Raw genomic sequence first — 22,461 nt, 5'->3', positions numbered from 1 at the left:
TCTCCTTCATTGTTGGGTTGGGTTTGACAGGTCTCCAAAAGGTAAGTTCAAGAACAACCCCAGAAGTAGTATGGTTTGTAGCAGGAATCTTAAAAGTTCTTATTAAGAAAATCAAACCTGAAGCCAGGTATTGGGGTGAATGCTGGAAGATCAGAGGAGCAGAGCAAGCCACAGCCACCTCACCTCGCCAATTCCTGAGCTGATCCTGTTTCCTCAGACTGCATGGCTCTTAGCTGAACTGTGCTGCTCAAAAGCCATGTTATATAGTTCCTCGTCCTCAAGCCTTAAATACCTTTCTGCCTCCTGCCATCACTTCCTGGGATTAAAGGCGTGAGTCACCACGCCTGGCTGTTTCCAGTGTGGCCTTGAACTCACAGAGATCCAGGCAGATCTCTGCCTCTGGAATGCTAGGATTAAAGGCGTGTGCTACCACTGCCTAACCTCTCTATGTTTAATATTGTGGCTGTTCTGTTCTCTGACCCCAGATAAGTTTATTCGAGTGCACAATATTTTGGGGAACACAATACCACCACAATGGTTTCCTGGGGCCTTCCATAGACGTATATATCCATACATTTGCATACATAAGAATATACATCTTACATCTGTATATTTTGTGTATAAACCAGGTTGTTCATTTGCAGCTGAAGGTCTTGGTCCAATTCTTGCAGCTACTAGTCTCTTCCTTCAGAGCAATGCATAGGTAAGGAGCTGAGGGCAGCCCGGCATGGTGGTGCACGACTGGAAATCCTAGCACTATTGAAGTGAAGACAGGAGGACCAACCTGGGTCAGCCTGGGCTCCATGAGATCCTGTCTGAAAATGTGTGGGGATGGACAGGGCTGGGAATATAGCTCAGTTGTACAATGCTTGTCTCACATTCAGGAAGGCCCGGGTTCGAACCCTAGCACTATATAAAACCAGATGTAGCGGCTCACACCTGTAACCCCAGGTGTAACTCAGGAGATGGAGGCAGAAGGTTCCAAGGCCAAGGTCATCTTCATGTGTATGGGGAGTTTGAGATCAGCCTGAGCTAGAGACCCTGTGTAGAGGGAGATGGGGAGATAGGAGGGAGGGTGAGGAGGAGACAGAGATAGCTAAACTGACATTTAGGACCTTACTCCGTGAACATACAATTAGAATCTCTCTGATTTCTTTCCGTGGTTTAGAAAGGCCCTGGTTACAAACTGCTCTGGCCCTGTCGCTTGCTGCATGAGTCAAGTTCCCCGACCTGTTCCGTGTGAATAGCACTCGGAGCTGACTTTAAGCTCTCGGAGCTGACTTGAGGAGTTGAGGTATAAAGTGCTTGGGATGGTAAGTAGCATCTGGCACGACTCTCTCGGTGTTCGCTTTTGTGGTTATCATTTCCACTTTTTCTATAGTTCCTCAGAATCTAAGTAAGGCTTGGCTCAAACACTACAACAGCCTGAACAGGACAATGGAGTTCCTACGGAACTTGTTTGTAGTCTTTAAAGGATACGCTACACCCAGCAGCATAGAAAAGCATATAAAATAGCCAGGAGTTCCTTATACACGGCACCTGGGCCTTAGCTCCGCTCCTAGTTTAATGCTTATTCACTTTTCCTATGTCCTTTCTCTTTTTCTTTCACCAGGCCGTACACGCAGGGGGGCGGTACGTTTGTGAATACAGCAAGAAAACTCCCCACAGTGTAGAGGCCTTCCGCGAAGTTCTACGCGCGTACGTTTTATTGCACATTTTATGCAAATATATTTCTCCGGCTCCTCGGCCCAGGGGCCCAGTGCCAGGAACTCTAACTGCCTCTCCAAGTCAGAGCCAGTCCCTTGGGCAAGGTGAGGCCTGACTGACAGCACACGGAGGGGAGGGCGGGACTCAGCGAGGGGCGTGGCCTTCAACTGGGCTAGCCAGGTCTCCTCCTATCCCCGGGGACACCTTGTCTCAGGAAAGAGAAGCCTTTGTCTTGGTGGGATGATACGCCTCCCCTCCACCACCCCAGAAAAACCTGCACGTGGAGGGTTCGGCTGCCTTCATGTATGCCTCCTATTTCTATTGTTTTGCTTTTACTAGTACAGGGTGGCCACACCCCACTTAGTGTCTATTGGATAAAGTCGTAAAGAGTTGCTTTTGTGTTTGTTTAAAGCTTCCCACGCTGCGGAAAGAGTACCTGGGTCCCAGGTGGCAGAGACAGTTCAGGCCTGTCTGGGATGAGCCCGCCTTTTGAAGTTGCCTCCCGGACTAGATTTCGTCTTCCTTCTCCTCGCCTTCCCATTCGCTTTACCGGGTACTGAGTGACAGGGAACTACCAATGTGGACTCAGTGGGGGGATGGGGTGCTTGTGTTTTCTTTTTCTACCACCAACCTTCCTCCAGCCCAGCCCAACAAACCCCTGCTAAGCAGTCGGGTATTAGAACAGGTGAAGCCCACAGTTTCGAGATGGGGAAGGGGGAAGGATTTTCAGCAGGTGTTTTATTTAAGGGACAAACGTCCGCCTGGACCAGCCCAGGAGGAGAACTCCCCAAGTGTCCTCAGGTAGCACATTCCGGAGAGTGAATACATTGGGGAGGGAGGCTGGCCCTGAGCCACAGGCGCGCACACACAGCAACTCAGCAGGCTGATGGGGGTTGTTCACCGCTCTGGGCACAGATGCCACAGGCCTTAACCGGCAGGCAGGATTCCTCATAGTTGCCACTCAGGTGCCCGCTGAGTCGTGCTATTAGCTTCTCTTTCCTGCTGGAAAAGCTGAAGCAACCATGACTTGTCCAGGGTCACACACCAAGCTTGGGACCAAAATAACCTTGACTCCTCCTCCTCCTCTGCGGCTCTCCCAGTGGACAACATCCCCTTAGCAAAGCGCTATCATTCTAGCCTGAATCATTTAAAATACTGCTAATTGCAGGCCTACGGTGAACTGTAACCACCATGTGACAAGCAGACAGGTGGGAATGACCCAAGTTTTACCAATGCCTAGAATATACTATTAAAGTGCTGGGGGCCAGTAAGGGGGTGTGGAAAAGGATGCCGACACGCATCAGATTTAGGTTTTTTTTTTTTTTAAGAAGTACACTGATAATGTCACCTCCAGTTGTTATAATAGTGCAACAGGAAAACACTAGGGACTCAAATGGATGCGATTCAGAAAGGCATTTGGGGGACAAATCCCAGATATTGCAAATCTTCACAATCTTTTCCCTTTTTTTGCACCCATTAAAAAAAAAAAAAAAACCAAAAAAAAAACCCAAAAAAACAACTTCCCTTTTAATTCTGATGTTGGCATCTGTGTGGGCTTGGGAGGGCCCTGGAAACAATCAGGAAGGCATATAAGGTCCGTCTGGGAAACAATCAGGCATATGCATTCATCTCTGTACACGGGGCCGGACACGTGCTTATGCTCAGGAAGGAAAGTAAATTCCATCCTGCAAATCGCTCTAACTGATTCATTTGTCCTCTGAGAGACGCCACCTACCTGCTCCCAGGTATTCAGGTAATTGACAGGGGTGGGGGCGGGGCCTCCGGGGATGTTTTAGTCCCTCAGGTCTTAGCCAGACTTCCGTGATGTCACACATTTCCTGCTCCGAGCCAACCAATGCCCTCCTCCTTCCTCCAGCCACCTGTACACCGAAGTTGAGACCGGTCACAGCTCAGGCGGCCCAAGAAGCTTCTACCACAAGAAATGAAAACTGGCTGGCTACTGCTACTTTAAAAGCCCCAAACACCTTTGAACAGGTGAGCCGGAACCCCATTCTCCTCTCTTGGCCTTTAGACCACTGACCTTTAAGGGGTGTACAGGGAATTTGAATGACAGCCTTGACTGTGAAAGGCTCAATCCAGAGTAACCCTCTTGAGAGTAGAGGATGTCTCTATCAGTCGTCTTCTCTGTGGCTCGTAGTGTTGCCTCTGGACAGATATTTAATCATTTTCGTTTCCTAATTATTGATCTAGCCTCTGCTTGTCGGTGAAGTTATCTGATTCTTTTTACCCCCTCCCCCCGCCCCCGGAGAAAAGGAAGATGAGATGGGTTTTGAAACTTAGTTCAAATGTGAAGACCAGCTCAGCCTGTTTTGTGGGGGGCTGGGGACACTCACCAAATTCAGATTGTCTTATTTTTTCCCTTGCATTCTGCGTTCATCTCATGCTTCTGTAGCACTTTCCCAGGTTATGTTGTGTTGTGTACAACAGAGTCCTGAAGTCGGTAAATTCCGGTTCCCTATTATAAGACCTTTTTTTTTTTTTAACAGTCTGGATTAGAACTGTTTACCTTCAGGCCACATAGGCTGCCTGCCGGCCTTTGGTTAAAGTAAAGATTACCCCTCCAAGGCCACAAGAATGTTAACGCCAGGTCTGGGTTTTAAATTGTTGGAACTCTTTTGTTGTCTGCTTTTAATATAATAAATAAAGACATAATATATTAAAAAATTACATGGAGGTGGCTGCTCTGCTAGGACCTGATTTTTCAAGTAATTTTATCTCAAGGACTCATTTTTGTTTCCTTCATCTGGATCACACACCTGACTCTCGACAGCCTCAAGAGCCACCCTCCACCAGATACTGTTATTGACAAGAGCTCAGGGACCATTTCCTAAGCCAGCTTCTTACCGAGCTAGCTGGGAAACTCCAGGAGAGAAATAAACGAGTGGGATCTTCCATTTCATAGTCCTCAGTTAGTCTATTTCCTGGGAGTTAAGTTAGCAGATGGGTTTGTAAGGGAATAATCTGTTAGGAAATAGGCCCATATATAGTCCTCTAGAAATTAAAAGAATGTGTCTATAGCAACTGAAACCCAGCATATAAGCTGAAACAAGTAAGTTGCTTCTTACTGCTAAGCATCGACCTTGTTCTTGTTGCCAGTCTCTCTCTGACTCCTGGGAAGCTCATAGTTTCTTCTCTGACCTTTGTGCCTATTATTGTCCTTGAAGCTCACGTGTTTGCAGAGTGACAGCACTTTACGCCTTACAAACATTCTCAGTGGATTCAGAGGTTTGTGAGCAGAGTGAGAAAGGATTCCCCGTGCCTGGGATTTCCTAGGTATAAATTCGTCTTTGATATCCCAGACCTCTGCAGATCTTCACCCCCTCTGGCTCACCTGGTTGATGAGTTGTTTTTACAACAATGGACTTATGATTAATTAAATCATTTCATCATTGACTGCTTAGAAATAGAATGCTGTATATATTATTGCCCCCAATATAAGAAAGAAAAAAAAGGCAGGAACCCGAGTTGACTGACTAGTTATAGGGGCAGCTTGTTGGACAACTTACATGTGTGTTTCCTGAGTAGTTCCTGTGACAACTCCATTGGTTCAGGTGTGTACAAGGTGTGATGGGAAATCTTACATCCTTTAACAAATTACTGAATTTCTCTAGACCTCCATTTCTTCCTCAGTAGGATTAGAGATAAGTACCATGTGCTATAATGTGGCTCTGAGCATAGGCAGAGCTTGGAGGAAGCTGTGCCTGGTACTGAGCCAGAGGCTAATAGAAGCCAGGTCTGCCTCGGCTGGAGGAATTTTCCTGGGAGCTTAGAGGACTTGTGTGAGCTCTCCTGTGGCTGCAACAGTTGGGAACCCAGCTCTTATTACTATAATTAATTGCCAGTTATTAACCCCATCGTTAACAGTTTGGAGAAACACAATAGTCCGGAGGGAGGAGAATGAATGAACTGTCATTCACTGGGCCAGCCAGCGTGTGTCCGCCAGCCCCCTTGGCAGAGCAAATTCTGGGGGTGGTCTCTAGTCCTTCCTTTCTCCAGCTGAAGGCTCTCTGGAGATATCCACAAAGTATGAGCTCCTCGTAGGCTTTCAGGAGAGGTCTCATTGTCATTTGCTGTAAGTTGACTTGGGAGGGAGCTCAGTCCATTTTCAATCATGTTACCACCCATCACCAGCACCCTGAGTGGCCTGGGGTACTTGGTCCCTTCTAATCTTGAGGATAAACATCTTCCACCTGAGACTCCCTGAGCACTTGGCCAGGCCAGTATGAGAGGGGACAGATAATTTGTAATGTGTACCATTCTGTGGAGGGGGAGACTCATGAGTTCTTTGAATAGGCTCACCCCCTTAATATGCTGTGCCCTTCAATGACCTTGAATCACTGCATCAGAGCAGATGTGTCCTCAGACCTCCTTGGAGCTTCTTCTGGTCCCACACTCTTCCCAAAGTGTAACCCATTTCTGCCATTCAAGAGCAAGGGCCCAGTGAACCGAGGACTATAGATTCTAACCTTGACTATACTACAGCCTGCTGCAGAGGACTTTAAGGACGAAGTTCAAGTTCCTCGCCCATCACTTCCATTGCCCCCCACCAAGGATGAGCCCCCCTGCCTCCTACAGTAGAAGCTAGAGAGGCTCTTCGCCTGAACTCCTGGGTCAGGGTAATGGAGAGCAGGGGTGGGCAGTGCCTCCCAGGCCACGATCTTACTCAGTTCCAGGTGAAGTGGTGCTGCCATCTCACAACAGAGAGCTGGTCTTTGGCATCAGACTGCCTGGGCCCAAAGCCCAGTCCTACCATGTGCTTTCTTTATGCCCCGGGCAGGTTTTTTTTAAACCTGTTTGGAATGGCCCTGGCACTACATTAACCTAGTACCCATGTGATTTTCTTGAAAAGAAGGCATGGTAGTGGGGACCAGACAGACCTGGCTCTGTCAACACAATTACTAGCCTACATGAGGCACTTGATATCTTTGCCTCAGTCTGATCTCCTGGAAAAGTGGGATACTTAGCTACCCAGGATGCCTTGATAAACAGTTGCAGTGGTCGTGTGTAAAGTACCTGGCACATGCTAGGTGCTGAGTTAAAGTGCTATAGTGTTCCAGGACACATGTTACATTAACTATAGTTGGACATCTTAGCTCATGTTTCTGTCTGGACATAATGATGGAAACAACCACTGACTGGACAGATACATTCCTGAAAAGACCTCCATAGGCTTAGAAGAAAGCCTGTTAACCAAGACCATGTTATCTTATCCTTCTGGGGTAGAGTAGCTGCCAGGGTGATGTCTGGTATTTTATAGACCAGCAGGTGTAGGAATCTAATGTACAAGATGAGGTCCAAGCATCTTCATGCAGCATGGACTCATGGCTCCACCTCTCAGCATTTCCTCTCCTGTTCTTAGAATCCTGCACACCTAAGGTGGAGTCAAGATCTGCTTGGCTCAGGGCTACAGATGCTCTCTAATGACTCCTCCCCTCCGTGGTATCTCTGGACTTCCTGGCAGCATGGAACTATTCTTGATATTTATGTGCCAGCAGTACAGACTCACTTTTATGTGGGTGGTAAATTGACTGCCCTCTGACAGTGTCTCCAAACAATCAAGAGCCTGCCAAAACTATTTGAAGGAGACTTACATGTAATTCCTCCTGAATGAATTAGATTTTAACCATGTACTGTTTTCCAAAGAATAAGGATTGATGTGAAAACCATAAAAGTCGCTAAGTACAGAGACCTACAGGGAGCTGAGATCAGGGTCATAGAATGTTGGCTGTCTTCCCCACTTGCCATCTCCTCCTTATTCTGTGTCCTATGGCACAAGGACACCATAGTGAACTATTGCTTAGCAACACAGATACACACTTCAAGGGGAGAAAGCACTTCCTATGAACTGGTGTTTCCAAAAATGGAATAAGTTACCTAGCGGGGTGCTGAATGTATTGTCACTGAAAGTGATCACTATTTGGTATTTGTAACACTTGGAATGTTTGGTGGCTATGTGCCTGGGTTGATAGACAGATGGATGTATGGGTAATGAGTGAATGGATTGGATAGATGATGGATAGATGTGTGGATAGATAGTGGATAGATAGATGTATTGATGGATGATGAATAGGTAGATGTGTTGATGGATAGTGGATGGATGGGTGAACAGACAGATAGATGGTTGATGACAGATATATGTATAGATGGATGGATAACCAAAGTTTGTGTTTCTTCAGTTGAGACATCTTCACATGTGGCATGAAAATAAATAATGTACAATCAATTATTTTAAAGATTGCATGAGAAAAATTCATGTCTATTACCAGCATCTCCCCTAACCTGTAGAAAATTGTTTACTGAAAGTAGTAACAACAAATTAAAATTTTATATCCTCAAACAGAAAGGAGAAAAGGCATTCCCACTTCAGACAGGGTGGATGAGCTGACTCCCAAGCTGGAGATATGCAGGTTTTAGGATAGTTTTTTTTTTTCCTTTCTTTCTTACCCCTCTCTGCCTCTTCTACTCTCTCAAAGAATCCCTCTTCCCTGCCCAGGGAGCCACGTTCCCTGTCATTGTAGGTTGACTGGTATACTTCAAGTATGTGCCCCAAGTTCCATCATCCCATTTAGCCAGGAAGGTTTTCTTGTTGTTTTTATGACATCAAGAATTTTAGTTTGGAACACGTACGCTTAAACACCACCATTGTTTGCCAGTGACTCGGACTGGCTTCTTGTGTGATGCGTTTGTCACAGGGACCTGAGACTTCACCAGCAGCGGAGTGGAAGCTCTCTAGGAATCCCTTTAATAGCTTCTTGGCACACAGCATGGCAACAGCAGATGCATGATGAGAGGTTTAAATATGCCATTGCTATCTGCTGAGATGATTTGTATAACTTGCTTGTGACTAAAGGCTGTTAGTCACGTGGCCTCTTTAGAATGCTACATGCTTGGGCTCATGCATCCTCATATTAACACATGAGTCACCTTGTGTTTTTCAAAGTCCTCGTTAGGTATTATGGTCATACTCGTATGACATCTTCCACAGCATGCACACAACTCAGCCAGTCCGTCTGTGACCCCTGGAGGCCCTTGTAAATTGGTTTCATGGTTACCTCTAAAGACATCTGCATTATAACTTATTAGTGAGCTAAAAGGAAATCATTAGAGTTTTACACTGGGGAAGGATTGCTACCCCTAAGTATACAGAAGTCTCAGTGGCCGCCATCTCTAAATGTTTACCCTGTCACTTAGCCCTGTGGAGAAGGGTTAGAGTGGGTCACTGGGAATATTTACTCATTCCTGTGGGATTCACCTCTAGGAATACACAGTCTCCTGGGCTAGTCTGTTAGGACTACCTTAGCTGATGACCGTAAACTCAGAGGCTTTAAACAACTCTGTTTATTATTTCAGTTCTAGAGTGTGTAGAAGTTTGAAATCAAGACATCAGCAGGGCCGCAGTCTGCCTTTGAAGGATGTAGGCAAGAGAGAACTTACCCCTGCCTCTTCCAACTTCAATGGGTCCAGAGGTCACGTGGCCTGTGGCAAAGTCCTCATACTGCCTCCTCTTCTGAGTCTGTCTTCTAAGGATACTAGATTTAGAGATCACTCAGGTAATCAATATGATCTCATTTCAAGGTCCAACACTTGATGACATCTTTTAAAGTCAAATTTACCAGTTAGGTCAGCTTCCAAGCTCTGGGGATAACCATGGACGTGTCCTCGGGATGGGGCTATCACTTTAACCTACTGCACTCACTCTATAGCTGATGTTCATATTCACAACCATCTGTCTGTTTATGGAGAAAACTTTGTGTAGACAAGTGGTTCTCAACTTTCCTAATGCTGTGACCCTTTAATACAGCTCCTCATGTTGTGGAGACCCCCAACCATAGAATTATTTCATTGCTACTTCATAAGTGTAAATTTTGCTATTGTTGATTACATGAATCGTAATGTAAATATCTGATATGCAACCCCTGTGAAAGGGTTGTTCTACCACCAAAGGGGTCATGACCCACAGGTTGAGAACCACTGGTGTAGACATATTGAGTGAAATATAGGCAAGGAAGAGTTAGAGTTGGCAGCATTTACTACTGTCATCCTTTATTCCTATGATCAAGGCAGGATGGGAAGGGTTTTGTGCTCTAATGTATTCTTCCCATCAACACTATGACATATCTCCAGAAGGAAGGTAGTAGAAGCCAATGTAGATTGTAATAGAGATGGGTCATGTCATATTCCAGGAACTATCACTCCACTGAATCTTGACCCCCTCCCCCACTCAGGACAAGCAGATAAATATCTACTTCTAAGCAGCATTGCTTCAAGGGACCTTAACAAGGTAGAAAGTGTCCTAGGAGAGCCTTTGCCATCACCGGGACTACTCACGAAGACAGTAAGTAGGACCAGAGGCAAGACAAAGGAGAACCCCCGTGATGCTTTAATTTGCGGACAGGGATCATGTTTTGAAGGGACAGTGTGACATAGGTTGACCCCTGAAAGAACAAGCGCCAACAGCCAAGGTAACAAAGAATTTGGATCTTTGAAAACTGCCCAGACCTCCATCACTGGAAACATTTGGAAGAGTAACCGGCATGTCACCCGTAGGTATGCTGAAGCAGCATTTCCCCCACTTGGTGAGAACCTAAGATCCTTGCCCAACCCAAAACCTTGTCATTTCTAAGCCAACCACAGTGCTGACACCAGTATCCAGCACCTGGGAGCCTGAGGGGGGAGGGTCATGAGTGTGAGGATAGCCTGGGTTACACTCTAAGTTTGAAGCCAGTTGGGCTATGTATATAGTGAGGCCTTGACTCAAAAAATCTGTGACTTCTAAATAAAACACTAAAAAAATGTCTTAAAATCATGGAGCTACCAACCCCCCATGTACACGCTTGTCCTTGATGGATGTCTTTGGTCAGGCCCTTCCCTCTTGGGATTTTCTCTCACTTGTCAAAAGCCTACTCACTTTTGTTTGTTTGTGGGTTTTGTTCAATAATTTTTTAAAAGACAGGGTCTCATGTAACTCAGGATGGCCTTGACCTCTCTATGTCGCTGAGGATGGCCTTGAACTTCTATCCTTCTATCTCCACTTCCTGAGAGCTGGGATTAAGGCGTGTACCACCGATGCCCAGTATATGGTACTGAAGGTTGGACCCCAGGAGTTGTGTATGTTCTGCAAGCACTCTATCAACTGAGCCTCAGCCCCCAGTCCCCAGTCACCTGTTGTGGACCATCCTAGCAACCAGTGGTCCATTAAGTTCCCTGGCCCTCGCTGTGTGGTTCTCTGGTTCCTTCTCCTCCAGAGTTCCGTTGCACTTTACCGAGTTTGCTGGCTGTGTCATGCCATCTATCTGTGTCTGACCTCTGTTTTCCTAATTAAACTTGAACTCCGTGAAGACGGCACTGAATTCTCTCCGGGAGTCCCCACAGAGTTCAGGACAAATCCCAGTCATGGACCGGGCAGTCAGCGTACATCTCTAAAACTGAAATAGTTGGAAGACGTTGAGAATTCAAATATATTTCTTTATGTCCTTCCTAAAACTTGGCCAACTGTTTAAAAACTAAAGAAAAGTTCCCTTCCTGACACGGTCAGCTTTGAGGGGGTCGGACACCAGCTTACAGGTTGTTCTTTCCCATACTGCCTTAGTGTCAGCTCTTCCCAGGAGTCGGTGTTGATGCTTTGCAACAGTAGAGCCCTTGCTCATGTGAAATACTCCCTCTTAATCGTGGATTCTTTGCAGGAGTCCATGTTTCTAGGCTAGGAAGTGGGAGGACATCTTATTTGAGACAGGACACTTATTACAGACCCAAGGACAGCAGGTGTACCATGACATCCAGGGGAAGCGTGGTGAGGTCTCCTGTCAAGGGAGATAAAGCTCTTTTCTGGAAGGTTGTGAAAAGCCATCCCCTGGCCTCCAGAACTCATTTGTAATTGGTTAACCATGGGGGACTCTGTTCGCTCCACCACTTTCTGAATGTGTTCCCAGTTATTGACTCCAGATGTGTTGGGCCGTCTCTTCTTGTTTGGTTCTGTAACTTCCTGGCAGATGCTGACCTCTGTGGAGACCCTTTATAGTTTTCTTCTGTTCTTCCTAGTGTTTGAAACACTGTGCAGGCGGATGTCATTCACAGATTTCATTAATGAGTCTCCCGCTCCCTCTTTGAGACCATTGATTTTTAGAAGTTAAGCAGAGGCAGAGCTAACCACAACCCTTGCAGCAGACTGCGAGAACCTGCCTCAGTCTCCCAAGGTGAATTGCACTCCCCTCCCCAGGTGCCTCCTCCAACTCTGGCTCATAGCTTGAAGATAGTGTTTTTGTTTGTTTGTTTGTTTGTTTGTTTTTTAATCCTATATGTGACTCTGTATTCAGGTCATTGAAGTGCTGCATTTGTCCTGATTATATACAAGTCTGTAAGCCAAGGAATAATGTATCTTAGTTCATAATCAGTACTTATTAAAAAGATCACACATTATCAGAACCTTCAGTGCTCACTGAATGTATCTGAAATTCAAGGTTTAAGTAAGATTAATAAGAAAAGATAGGGCTTATCTTGACTTTGGGAATTGCTTTCCCCAAATAATCCATTTTAAGAGGGTCAGCCAGGGCACTATTGAGACAAATGTGCCTGCTGGCAAATTCCTTTAGAAAGAGAGCAGGTGGCCAGGGCCTCTGTGGGAAGCAGTTGTTGGCACTGGTCCACTGGGCTTCTCCATGGCTAAGCTTCTGCTTAGGAATGAGTGTCCTGGCAATGGCTGGGGTGTGGGCCCAGCAGCCAGTTTGAAATACTGAGTCCCCAGGTTGCCCAACAGTGCTTCACTCAAAGGTTTATAGCATCATCAACAAAACGTCTACACCTCAGGTTCTTTAAGTTTTTCTTTTCTTCTGGTATGTTGTGATGCTAGGGATTGAACCCGGGGTTTTACACATCCCAGGAAAGCACATCATCACTGAGCCTAGAGCCTGTACCTCCATACCAGCCTCAGCTTCTATTTCATATGTTTGTGTTCATGGGGGGTACGCATGTCTGTGTGGCTGCACACATGTGTATGTGGAGAACAGAGGATGACCTTGGGTGTGCTGTTCCTCAGGCACTATTCACCTTGGTTTTTTGTTTGTTTGTTTGTTTGTTTGTTTGTTTGTTTTGAGACAAGGGCTCTCATTTGACCTACAGCTTTCCCATCAAGCTAGGTTGGCTCAGGGATCTGTCTGCTCCTCAGTGCTGAGATTAAAGCTCATGCCATAAGGCCTGGCTCTTTCGTTTGCTTGGGTGGGTTTTTCGTGGGGGTGGAATCTGGGGATTGAGTCAGGTTCCTATAGTTTCAAGGCAAGTCCTTCAGCAGCTGAGCTATCTCTCCAAGCCTTCTCCCCAGGCTTGGTTTCTCGGAGCCAAGTTACCTGAGGGATTACTCCTCCGTATAGGCTTAGTCTGTATACATTTGAAATACATTGTAAACCATTGGGGTTGTTTGAGGGATACAAAGATTTTGAACAAGTTTACGTCATCATTACAAAGCCAATGCCCCAGTGTGGAGGTAAACACTTGTAATCTCAGCACTCAGGAGGCGAAGGCAGGAGGATGGCGTGATCATGGTCAGCTTGGGCTAAATAGGAAGACCCTGCCCCCACGCTCCCCCCAAATCACCAGACTGAACACCACTCCAGCAGGGCAGAGCCTCCTGGCTGCTGTTTGGCACATTGTGGGCCATGTCCTGGATGGCAAGAACGGCTCCTCGCTTGGCTGGGATCTCATGTACACAGGCAGCAAAGCTTTTGCAGGACCCAGTTGCTTTGTCGACCCCTCTGGAAGAGAGCTCTACACTTCCTGTCCCTCTTGGCTCGTGAGCCCTTCAGCAAGTTGTGGCCCTGGTGTCTCTGCCAGGCACGGACTGAGGTGGAGCTGCAATCGGTGTAGGGCTTAGAGTCTAGTGGCAGACCTCTGATAGGTCGGCCAAGCCCACAATTTCCTCATGGCACCTGGCTGGCTACCAGGGGTGATGCAAGCAAACTAGGAAGAATCACCAAGGCTGTGTTAATCCCAGGGCTGGGTCTAAGCCACAGTGGTGACACCTCACTTTCCCTACTTGAACTTCTAAGAAAAATAGTGATAAGGCCTTGATTATAGGTAAAGCAAGGGAGGCACTCGCCTTGGGGTGCAAATTTTAAGAAGCAAAAACAAACAAACAAAAAAACAAAAACCACTTCAGTAATGGTGATTTTAATAGTCTATTAGTCTTCTATGACTGAGTGTGTGATGAAAGCAAGTTAAGGACAGACACCCCCCACCTCCACCCCCGACTCATGGTTTGAAGGGATACAGTCCATCATGGCGGGGAAGGAAGGCAGGAGTGTGAGGCGCTGGTCATATGGCACCACAATCATGGCACCACAGTCAGGAAGCCGTGAGAGAGGAACGCTGCTGCTTGGCTCAGTCCCTCCTCTTCCCCTGGGTAGTTAGTCCAGGACTCCAGTCACAGACCAGCACTGCCCACATTCAGAGCAGGTCTTCATTCTTCAGTGAAACCTCTTTGGAAAGACCTAGGTGTTGCCATGGTGACAGTGAAGCTGAATACTCAGTGCTTTTTTAAAAAAATCAAAAGCAAGACAGCAACCCACAATCAACAAAGGGTCGGCACTAGGTTAGAGATCAGATGGGTAAGCTGTGGTTGTTTAGGGATTAGTATCACAGTCTCTTTCATCTCAGGCTGTGATGTGGCTCAGCATAGCACCAGTGAGATAAGTGTGTCTGTTGTTTAGGGATGGATTCAGTGAGGTTTCTCAACATACTATGATAGTGGAGGCGTTTTCTGTAGGCAAGTCTGTTCAGCAATTGTCTCTTCCCCAGGTTGGGACAACTGTCACGACCTAGGATGATAAGCAAGCTTCCTCAGGCACACTCCTTTACAAGTACTCTTTTTTGGGGTGGAGCAGGTGGCTGGAGCTGGAAGGTTCTGTTTCTTCCTGTCAGTCCTCCATGGGTTTCTCTCTGCTCATCATTTGAACCTTTTCACATACTAGTGAACTTTAGTGAGTATTAATATTTGTGCTTTGGGTGGGGGAAATATCACTGATTGACTGTTTAACTGGTTTCCATTTTAGTTTTCTTGCATTATTTGTTGTTCATACTCTTAAAAATGAGATGGATAAAATAGGAGCCCAAAATGTCCCTAGTGCCATCTGTTCTAGGGAATAACAGAACACTGTGGATTCTAATGCCAGACTACTTAGCTGCTGAAGGCTGCCCTCTGTTTATATAAAGCCATTAAATAGCTTTCCATCTTCTCAGCCATGTATGTCCACAGACCTTGTTTATGCTTTTAGAAGCTTTGTGCTTCTCCTTATAACCCCAGATCTTATCTCTCAATCCATCTGTCTGTCTACCTATGGAGAGAATGCTGTCCCTCTTCAGCGCGGATGCTTTTAGAACTCCCTCCCCACCCACAGACACCCAAATTCACAAATGCTCAAGTTCCTTCTATAAAATGGTACACAGTATTTGCCTTTAATAATCACACATCCTCCTAGGTGGCCTAAATCTTTTCTAGATTACTTATATTATCTAATACAATGTATTGTTCTGCTGAAGTTTTAGGGAAAAATAAGGGAGAAAGGTTATATATTTAGCATAGATGGCTTCCCCCCACCCCAACCTGTGGTTGATTGAATCCAGGATTTAGAACCCTCACACATGGAGGGCTCCCTCCCTCTCTCCCACTCTCCATCTCTCTGTCTCTTTTTTTCTTTCCTCCCCTCCATAGCCAATGATTCCCACTAGTGTTCAGGGAAGCATCTCGTGGGTGGCCACCCACCAGCATCGAGGAAGCATCCTAGGCTGACTGAGAATCATTTCAACAGTACAAATACTGGCCTCCATACTGGTCTCCCTCTGTTCTGGAGTTTTGGTGCTTACCCTTTCCAGGCATTGTAGGAGACACATTAACAGATTGGGGTGCTTGCTGTGAAGAGTTGGTCAGCCTCATTGAGACTAGGAACCTGAAGAAACACTGGATGAATCCAGTTCAGTTCAGAGAAGGTCATATCTTCAAATACTAAAGTACTAAGCAACTACATATACTCTATGAAGATCTCCATGGGCAATACTGCGTACCCTGGAGAGGGGAGGAGCTATAGGGAGACAAATTCTCACTTAGTATGTGAACATTTCCTCTGATATAAAGATATGCCTGAAGGCAGAATGATCTGTTTTATAAAGATCATTACTGTATTATGTAAGGACCACTCTCAAAACTTTTTTAAAAAGATTTATTTATTTATTATGTATGCAGTGTTCTGCCTGCATGTATGCAGATGGTAAGGGCACCAGATCTCATTATAGATGGTTGTGAGCCACCATGTGGGTGCTGGGAATTGAACTCAGGACCTCTGGAAAATCAGCCAGTGCTCTTAACCTCTGAGCCATCTCTCCAGTCCTCCAAAGTTCCTTTAAATGCAGCTCCTATGTGCCATATTTGAAGGATATTGATGCAAGACATAACTACCATCCTTACAAGCAGAGGGAGCACCTTCATTTATTTCCTTGTTTGTTTGGTTTGACCGTACTGGGCCTTGTGCCGGATAGACAAGAACTCCACTCCTGAGCTCTGTATGCCAGCTGGGATTCCTTTGACACTATGGAATCTCCTACTGGTAGAAAACGGGACTTGGAAACAAGAGATGTTTTAGGGTGAAATTGGTTCTCTCAATAGGAGAATATGAACTCTCAGTGGAGCCAAGTGATGTGTTCATCCATTTGCTTTCTGTGAGCTTTCAGGGTGCCCTGAAAGAAGAAAGAGGGTGCCCGAGACACACCACGGCCATCTTGTTCTAGTGGGTTCCCTTTCTAGGTTCATTTCTATTGCTGTGATTTAAAAAAAGCCAATTGGAGGAGAAAGGGATTTGTTACAACTGACAATCCCAGGTTATGATTCATTATTAAAGAGAAGTCACCGTGGCAGGGGCTTGAGAGAAATGGTCACATTACATCCACCTTTGAGAGCAGAGGAAAATGAATACGTGCTTGCTTGCTTGCACTCAACTACATTCTTCACTCTTACACAGTTCAGGACTCCCTTGCCTAAAGAATGGTGTCGCTCACAGTGGCCTGGGTCTTTCTACATCAATTAAGACAATCCCCTCATAGACGTGTGTCAAGGCTGACCCAAAACAGCTGATCAGTCCCTCGTTGAGGCTCTCTTCCCAGCTGATCCTAGGTGGTGTCAGTGTCTGAAAGTCTTGTTGTTCTTCTGCCCTGCTCTAAATGAAAAGGGGATAGATTGTTTCTCAGTGTGGGAAACCAAGAAAGCAGGACTTCTGCTTTCTGCTTTCTCACTCTGAACTAACTGTATGAAAGCCGCATCCCACATCTCCCTCCCCCCATACCCAGGACCAGAAAGACTGGCCTTCCATACTGAGTATATTTAGATAAATACTCCTACCCGCCTGGCCCCCAAACCTTACTTTTTAGGAGAGAAAAGCATTTATCTGCTAGGTTAAATGCTTCTTAATCCTGTCGTCTCACATTCATCTAAAAGCAGGATATGTTATATGTTCATAAAATAGAAACGGGAAAAGAACTGCCAGGTAAACTGAAGGAATCTTATTTTTTCCAAGTCCACCTGGTTCATCGCTGTGGAGCCCAAAGGGCTTGTTCAGCTAACCCTCCCCTGGCCCGATTTTATTTATGTGGGCTTTATTTAGTCTAAAGCAAATTCACAAAAATATATGTAAGTGGTGTTTACATTAACATTACATTAAGAAATTGGTTTACCATCTGGCCAAGAGCCAGTGGATTCATTACTCTGAGAGGGAAGGAGAGGGAGAGAGGTTGGGAGAAAGGAAAGAGAGGTTGGAGGTAAGGGAGGGGATGGAGGAAGCAGGAGAAGCCTGCTGGCTTGCTAACCTGCTTAGGCGAAGTCTTTCCCAGGCCCCTCCAGTTCTCCTCAGAGGAAGGACTCTGTCTCCTCAGAGCTTTGACAGCTTTCCCTACAATGAGGCCTAAAGGGATTTAAATCCTTCTGATTCCCTGGGTCTTTTTTATTGAAGTGGTTACAGTATTGGAGTTCTGACCATTTTATAATGGAGAAAGGTGCTGGGAGACAAAGCCATGGGGAGTTAGGGGGAAGGTAGAGGCCGGGAGCCCTGCCTGGCTAGTTTCCTTTAGGGTGTGCCTGACTGGCCAGTCACTTACATGCCATATTCCAGTTTCCTGATCTGTTTAATTAAAAACGACAACAAAAAAATGTCATGAGGTGCTGTAAGGATAAAATGACGCAATCTAATAATGCCCTCAGCACAGTGCCTAGCACATGGGAAGTTTTAATTGTTAAGAAGCAAAGTTATAAAAAATATCCATCCGGAGGGGCATGGTGGCACAAGACTTTAATCCCATCACTCAGAAGGCAGAGGCAGGCAGGTCTCTGAGTTTGAGGCCAGCCTGATCTCATATATAGTGAGACTCTGTCACACACACACACACTGACACGCAATATCACAAGAACAAAACAAAAACATTTCATCATAACACAAAATCATAGAAATCTATTCGTGAATAGGATTTTATCTAATCTGGTGACCTACAGAGTCTTTTTGTTTGTTGTGGTTTATGACTTTTTTTAAAAGGCAGGATTCTTAGTGCAGAATATTATTTTTTTTTTTAAAAAGTGATGTGCCAGTGGAATAGAGGCAAGGTAGAGTAGATGCCCTGCGTTAATCAGCTTCATGTTACAATAATGAAAGGCCTCAGTCAGGGTCTGTCCTTTTCTATTGCTGTGCAAACACCATGACCACAGCAGCCAGCCTACAGAAGAGCTGGGACACACAAGGGACCCGATGGGAAGGAAGGACATCTAAGAGAGTGAGCAGTGGGGATGCACAGTGGAGTGTGTTCGGAGTACATTGTATACTTGCTTGAAACTTCCTTGTGATCTTTTTAATAAAAAGAATGTCAAAGGCACATCCCAATATGATCTGCCCTGGGCCCCACCTCTCCAGGCTCCATACCCTCTCTTCCCGGTAGCAGCACCCTGGGGACCAAGCCTGTAACACATGGACCTTTGGGAGGCACTTGCCCAGACCACAGCAGATGAGCCAAGGTCTCTCCTTGTCTTCTCCCACCTTCAGCCTCTGGAAGATTCTGAGGGAGGCTCACGACTCCTCCCGGAGCACACTTGACAAACCACGCATCAGGTCTACACCGCCATGTCACTGAAGGAAGAGTGGCACTCAAGTGAGAAGTGGCTTTTTCATTAGTACCTGGAGCTGTAGCCTGGTTCCCTGTTAGACTGTCTCCTGCCACAGCATGACAAAGAATGGGACCAGAGCATGTGGGGGCATATGACAGAACTCCAGAAGAATCCTCAAAGATCTAGAGCCTCAGTTTACCCTTCTGAACCTTTCTCCCTACAGTAAGATGACCACCTTTTAGGTGGCCCAATTCCATTCTCAGATTTATTTTTAACTGTTTCCGGTCTCCTCAAAGGACTTCCTGTGAACTTCCAGTGCCTTACTTAGAGCCTCAGAACAAATAGCTCTGTAGGTTTCCTTGCACTCTGACAGCAACTCACCCCCTTCCTGAACCCTCTGTGGTCTGTGGTCTCAGTGAGAGAGAAGTCAAATGCTGTTGCTTCCCAAGTGCTCTGACTTTTCAGGCATTTCACTTCAGCCCCCTGTGTCCAGACTGTTCTTTCAGGCATCCTAGCTGAGTCTGGAAATGTAAACATCAAAGCCGAGTCCGTGAAAGTCGGAAGGCGTGTATTTTCTTTGAGATAAGGCTGTGTTTGGACAAACAACTCAGAATGTTTGGAAAAGGAGAAGGATGCAGGGCAGTGTGTGACTGACCACCATGCTCCTTGCACACGTGGCCCCCTCTGTCTAGTTCATGCATCTTCATGGCCCTGTGGAAAGCTGAAAGTCTTTACTTGTTTTTGAAAAAAGTTGTGTTGGAGGTAAGGGGAAGCCAGATGCTCCCTTGTCATAAACAGTGGCAGACTTGTTGGCGGGCACTTGTTACCTGCTCTCTGCCAAGTTGAGAATGCCCACCTCCTCTCTCGACTGGGGACTCCCTAAATCTGCATTGTTTCCATGTGTTTTTGAGGTCTCCCCCTAACCTCACAGCCTGGCTTAGAGTTGGTAACTGAAAGTACTTATTGATTGTCTAAGAAATACCGAGTTTTAAAATCAAACATTGGAAAAACTCATTCTTTGGGGACTCTTTCTGTATCAAAAGAAAAGATACACCGCCATGGTATTTTTCTGGGAAAGATATTAATATATAATTGAATCAAAGACTACTGTTCTGACAAAGCAGAAAGATTCCCTTTTATGAACCAAAGTTTCAGTTCCAGGCCAACAGAGCCTGACTAAAGACAAGATAAATTATGGAACACATGTGAGAAAAATCACAAGTTAATTCGTACTCAGCGTATGCCTGGTACAAATCTAAGATCTTCACTGAACTTATGTAGTCCTCCTATCAGCCCTATAAGCTGGGCTAGTGTTAACCCTTTCCTGGTTAAAGGCATCCACACACAGTAATGGGAGGTTGAACTCCAGGGCCACTTAACTACCGATAACTCAACAGTTGAGGGTGGTAATGAAGACAGAAAGTAATCCAGGCCATCACCATAGTAAAAATACAGAAGACACACAGCTCAGGTGACTTGTTGAAGGCTCTGGTGTCCTACTGTGTTTGGAGAAAGGTGGCAAAGTCTTCAGTCTGTTTTTCTAAAATTATTATTTCTTGCTCTGGTCCGACAAAGAATTTGGTAAAAGATCAATCTCTTGGATTCTATTAACAAATCATATTTCTTGTATGATGTACACATTTCACCGGTAGACGGGACCCAAGCGATAATTAATCCATCAGCATGGGGATGTTTGTAGGTGTCCATCATTCCTACAATGTGAAATGGAGGTACAGTGAGGCGAAGGTAGTTATAGAGTGGATGCTCAAGCCTGGCCTTCGGAGTCCCTGCTCACATGAGCCCTGGTCCCCTCAGGCTATGGTGTGAACATGAGCTGCCTTTTTCTCTTGCAGGTTTTTCTCTTGGGTGGCCCTTAGAACATCTTGACCTGTTCCTGAGGAAATACTGCTTCCCTGAGTTTCCTGATCCCCACTCAGTCATGAACCAACCAGACCTCGCTGATGACCCAGATCCCAGCCTTGAGCCCCTGTGTACGGTATGCGGCCAAAACCACTCCCCAGAAGAAAACCACTTCTACACCTACACGGAAGACGTGGACGACGACCTCATCTGCCACATCTGCCTGCAAGCATTGCTGGACCCTCTGGACACTCCCTGCGGGCACACCTACTGTACCCTGTGTCTCACCAACTTCCTGGTGGAGAAGGACTTCTGCCCCGTGGATCGCAAGCCTGTGGTTCTGCAGCACTGCAAGAAGTCCAGCATCCTGGTCAACAAGCTTCTTAACAAGCTCTTGGTCACCTGCCCGTTCCCAGAGCACTGCACCGAGGTGCTGCAGCGCTGCGATCTCCAGCATCATTTCCACACAAGGTAGGAACCCTTCCTCCTCCTCTCCCGGGGCCACGGAGTAAGACGCCAACCAGGGTGCAGTGAGGATTCACTCACCTCCCTAGGGCCTGGCACTCCGCAGGCTGCCTGTTCTTTGTCTTTGTGTCTGTTTCAATAAGACACCGTCTAGGTGTTCACAGCGGTGAACCAGTGTTAGTAAATATCACTAAGTGGGATTGTGTTTTGTGTATGCCCTTATGTGTTTATGGTTTTTGAAAAATGGTGGTGTGAAATGTTAAGGTTTGGATATCAGTTATCACCACTGGGTCATATTTTCAAATGCCTGGTTCTTGGCCAAATGGTGCTATCTGGAGATGTGGCAGAAGCTTCACGAGATAGGGCCTAGCTGGAAGAAATAACTTACTGAGGGCACACCTTTGAGGTTAGGCTAGGCCCCTGTTCCCTTTCTCTTTTTCCTGGCTGCCCTCCTCACCCAGATGGACAGAAACCTCTGAAACTGTGAACGCAAATAAATCTTCTATAAGGAAGCCATCTCTCTTTTTAATTGGTGTAGGATCTACATTTATTCACTTACTTATTTTCAATTTTAATTTTTATTGGCATATGCTCATCATATAGAGTATTGGATTTTATAATGACAAATTGTTTCAAATAAATCAACTAAGTCCTTAAATGAGAAATTCAGAAAACTATCACCCTTCATTCTACTTTTCTTTCTATTGCTGTGATAAGTATCACAACCAAAGCAACTTGTGAAGAACAGTTTATTTGGCTTAACACATCCCAATCACTGTCCATCATTGAAGGAAGCCGAGGCAGGCATTTGAGGCAGGAACTGGAGCAAAGGCCATGGAGGAACACTGTTTACTGGCGTATTCCCTGGCTTGCTCAATGTTCTTTCTTACAGCATCCAGGAACAAGGTTGACACCACCCACAGTGGGCTGGGCACCCTCCTGCATCAGTCCTTAATCAAGAAAATGTCCCACAGACTTGCGTACTGGCAATCTGATGGAGGCATTTCTCAACTGAGGGTCCCTTCCCAGGAGACTGTTGCTTGTGTCAAGCTGACATAAAATTACCCAGGACATCCTCTGAGTGACTGTTTCTGTTTCTCTTTTGGCCAAGGTACACACAATGGTGGCAGAAATGAGATGCACTTCTTGCTGCTGGTGACTGGCACCCCCTGCTCCCCCACCTGCTTCTCAGTTTGGCCCTTTTCACTCTCGTGTGCCTGGGCATTCCTGTGTGGGTGGCCTCACTGGTGGCTCTGGGCCTGTTCCCCATGAGGCACTCTTCTCAG

The 22,461-nt window shown here is 46.0% G+C and overlaps 1 protein-coding gene across 1 annotated transcript; it reads left to right on the top strand.

Annotated features, from left to right (window-relative positions):
- Window positions 1-3,527: 3,527 nt before the first annotated feature.
- LOC131920412 (E3 ubiquitin-protein ligase LNX-like) lies at window positions 3,528-22,086 on the top strand. The gene is made up of 3 exons (XM_059274748.1): window positions 3,528-3,702; window positions 20,704-21,181; window positions 22,068-22,086. The coding sequence occupies exons 2-3, from the start codon at window positions 20,790-20,792 to the stop codon at window positions 22,084-22,086; spliced, it is 411 nt and encodes a 136-aa protein (XP_059130731.1). The 5' UTR covers window positions 3,528-3,702; window positions 20,704-20,789.
- The last annotated feature ends 375 nt before the right edge of the window (window positions 22,087-22,461 follow it).

This window comes from Peromyscus eremicus, chromosome 10 (genome assembly GCF_949786415.1).
Source record: "Peromyscus eremicus chromosome 10, PerEre_H2_v1, whole genome shotgun sequence".
Lineage (NCBI taxonomy): Eukaryota > Metazoa > Chordata > Mammalia > Rodentia > Cricetidae > Peromyscus > Peromyscus eremicus.
This window is presented reverse-complemented; position numbering and strand designations above follow the sequence as displayed.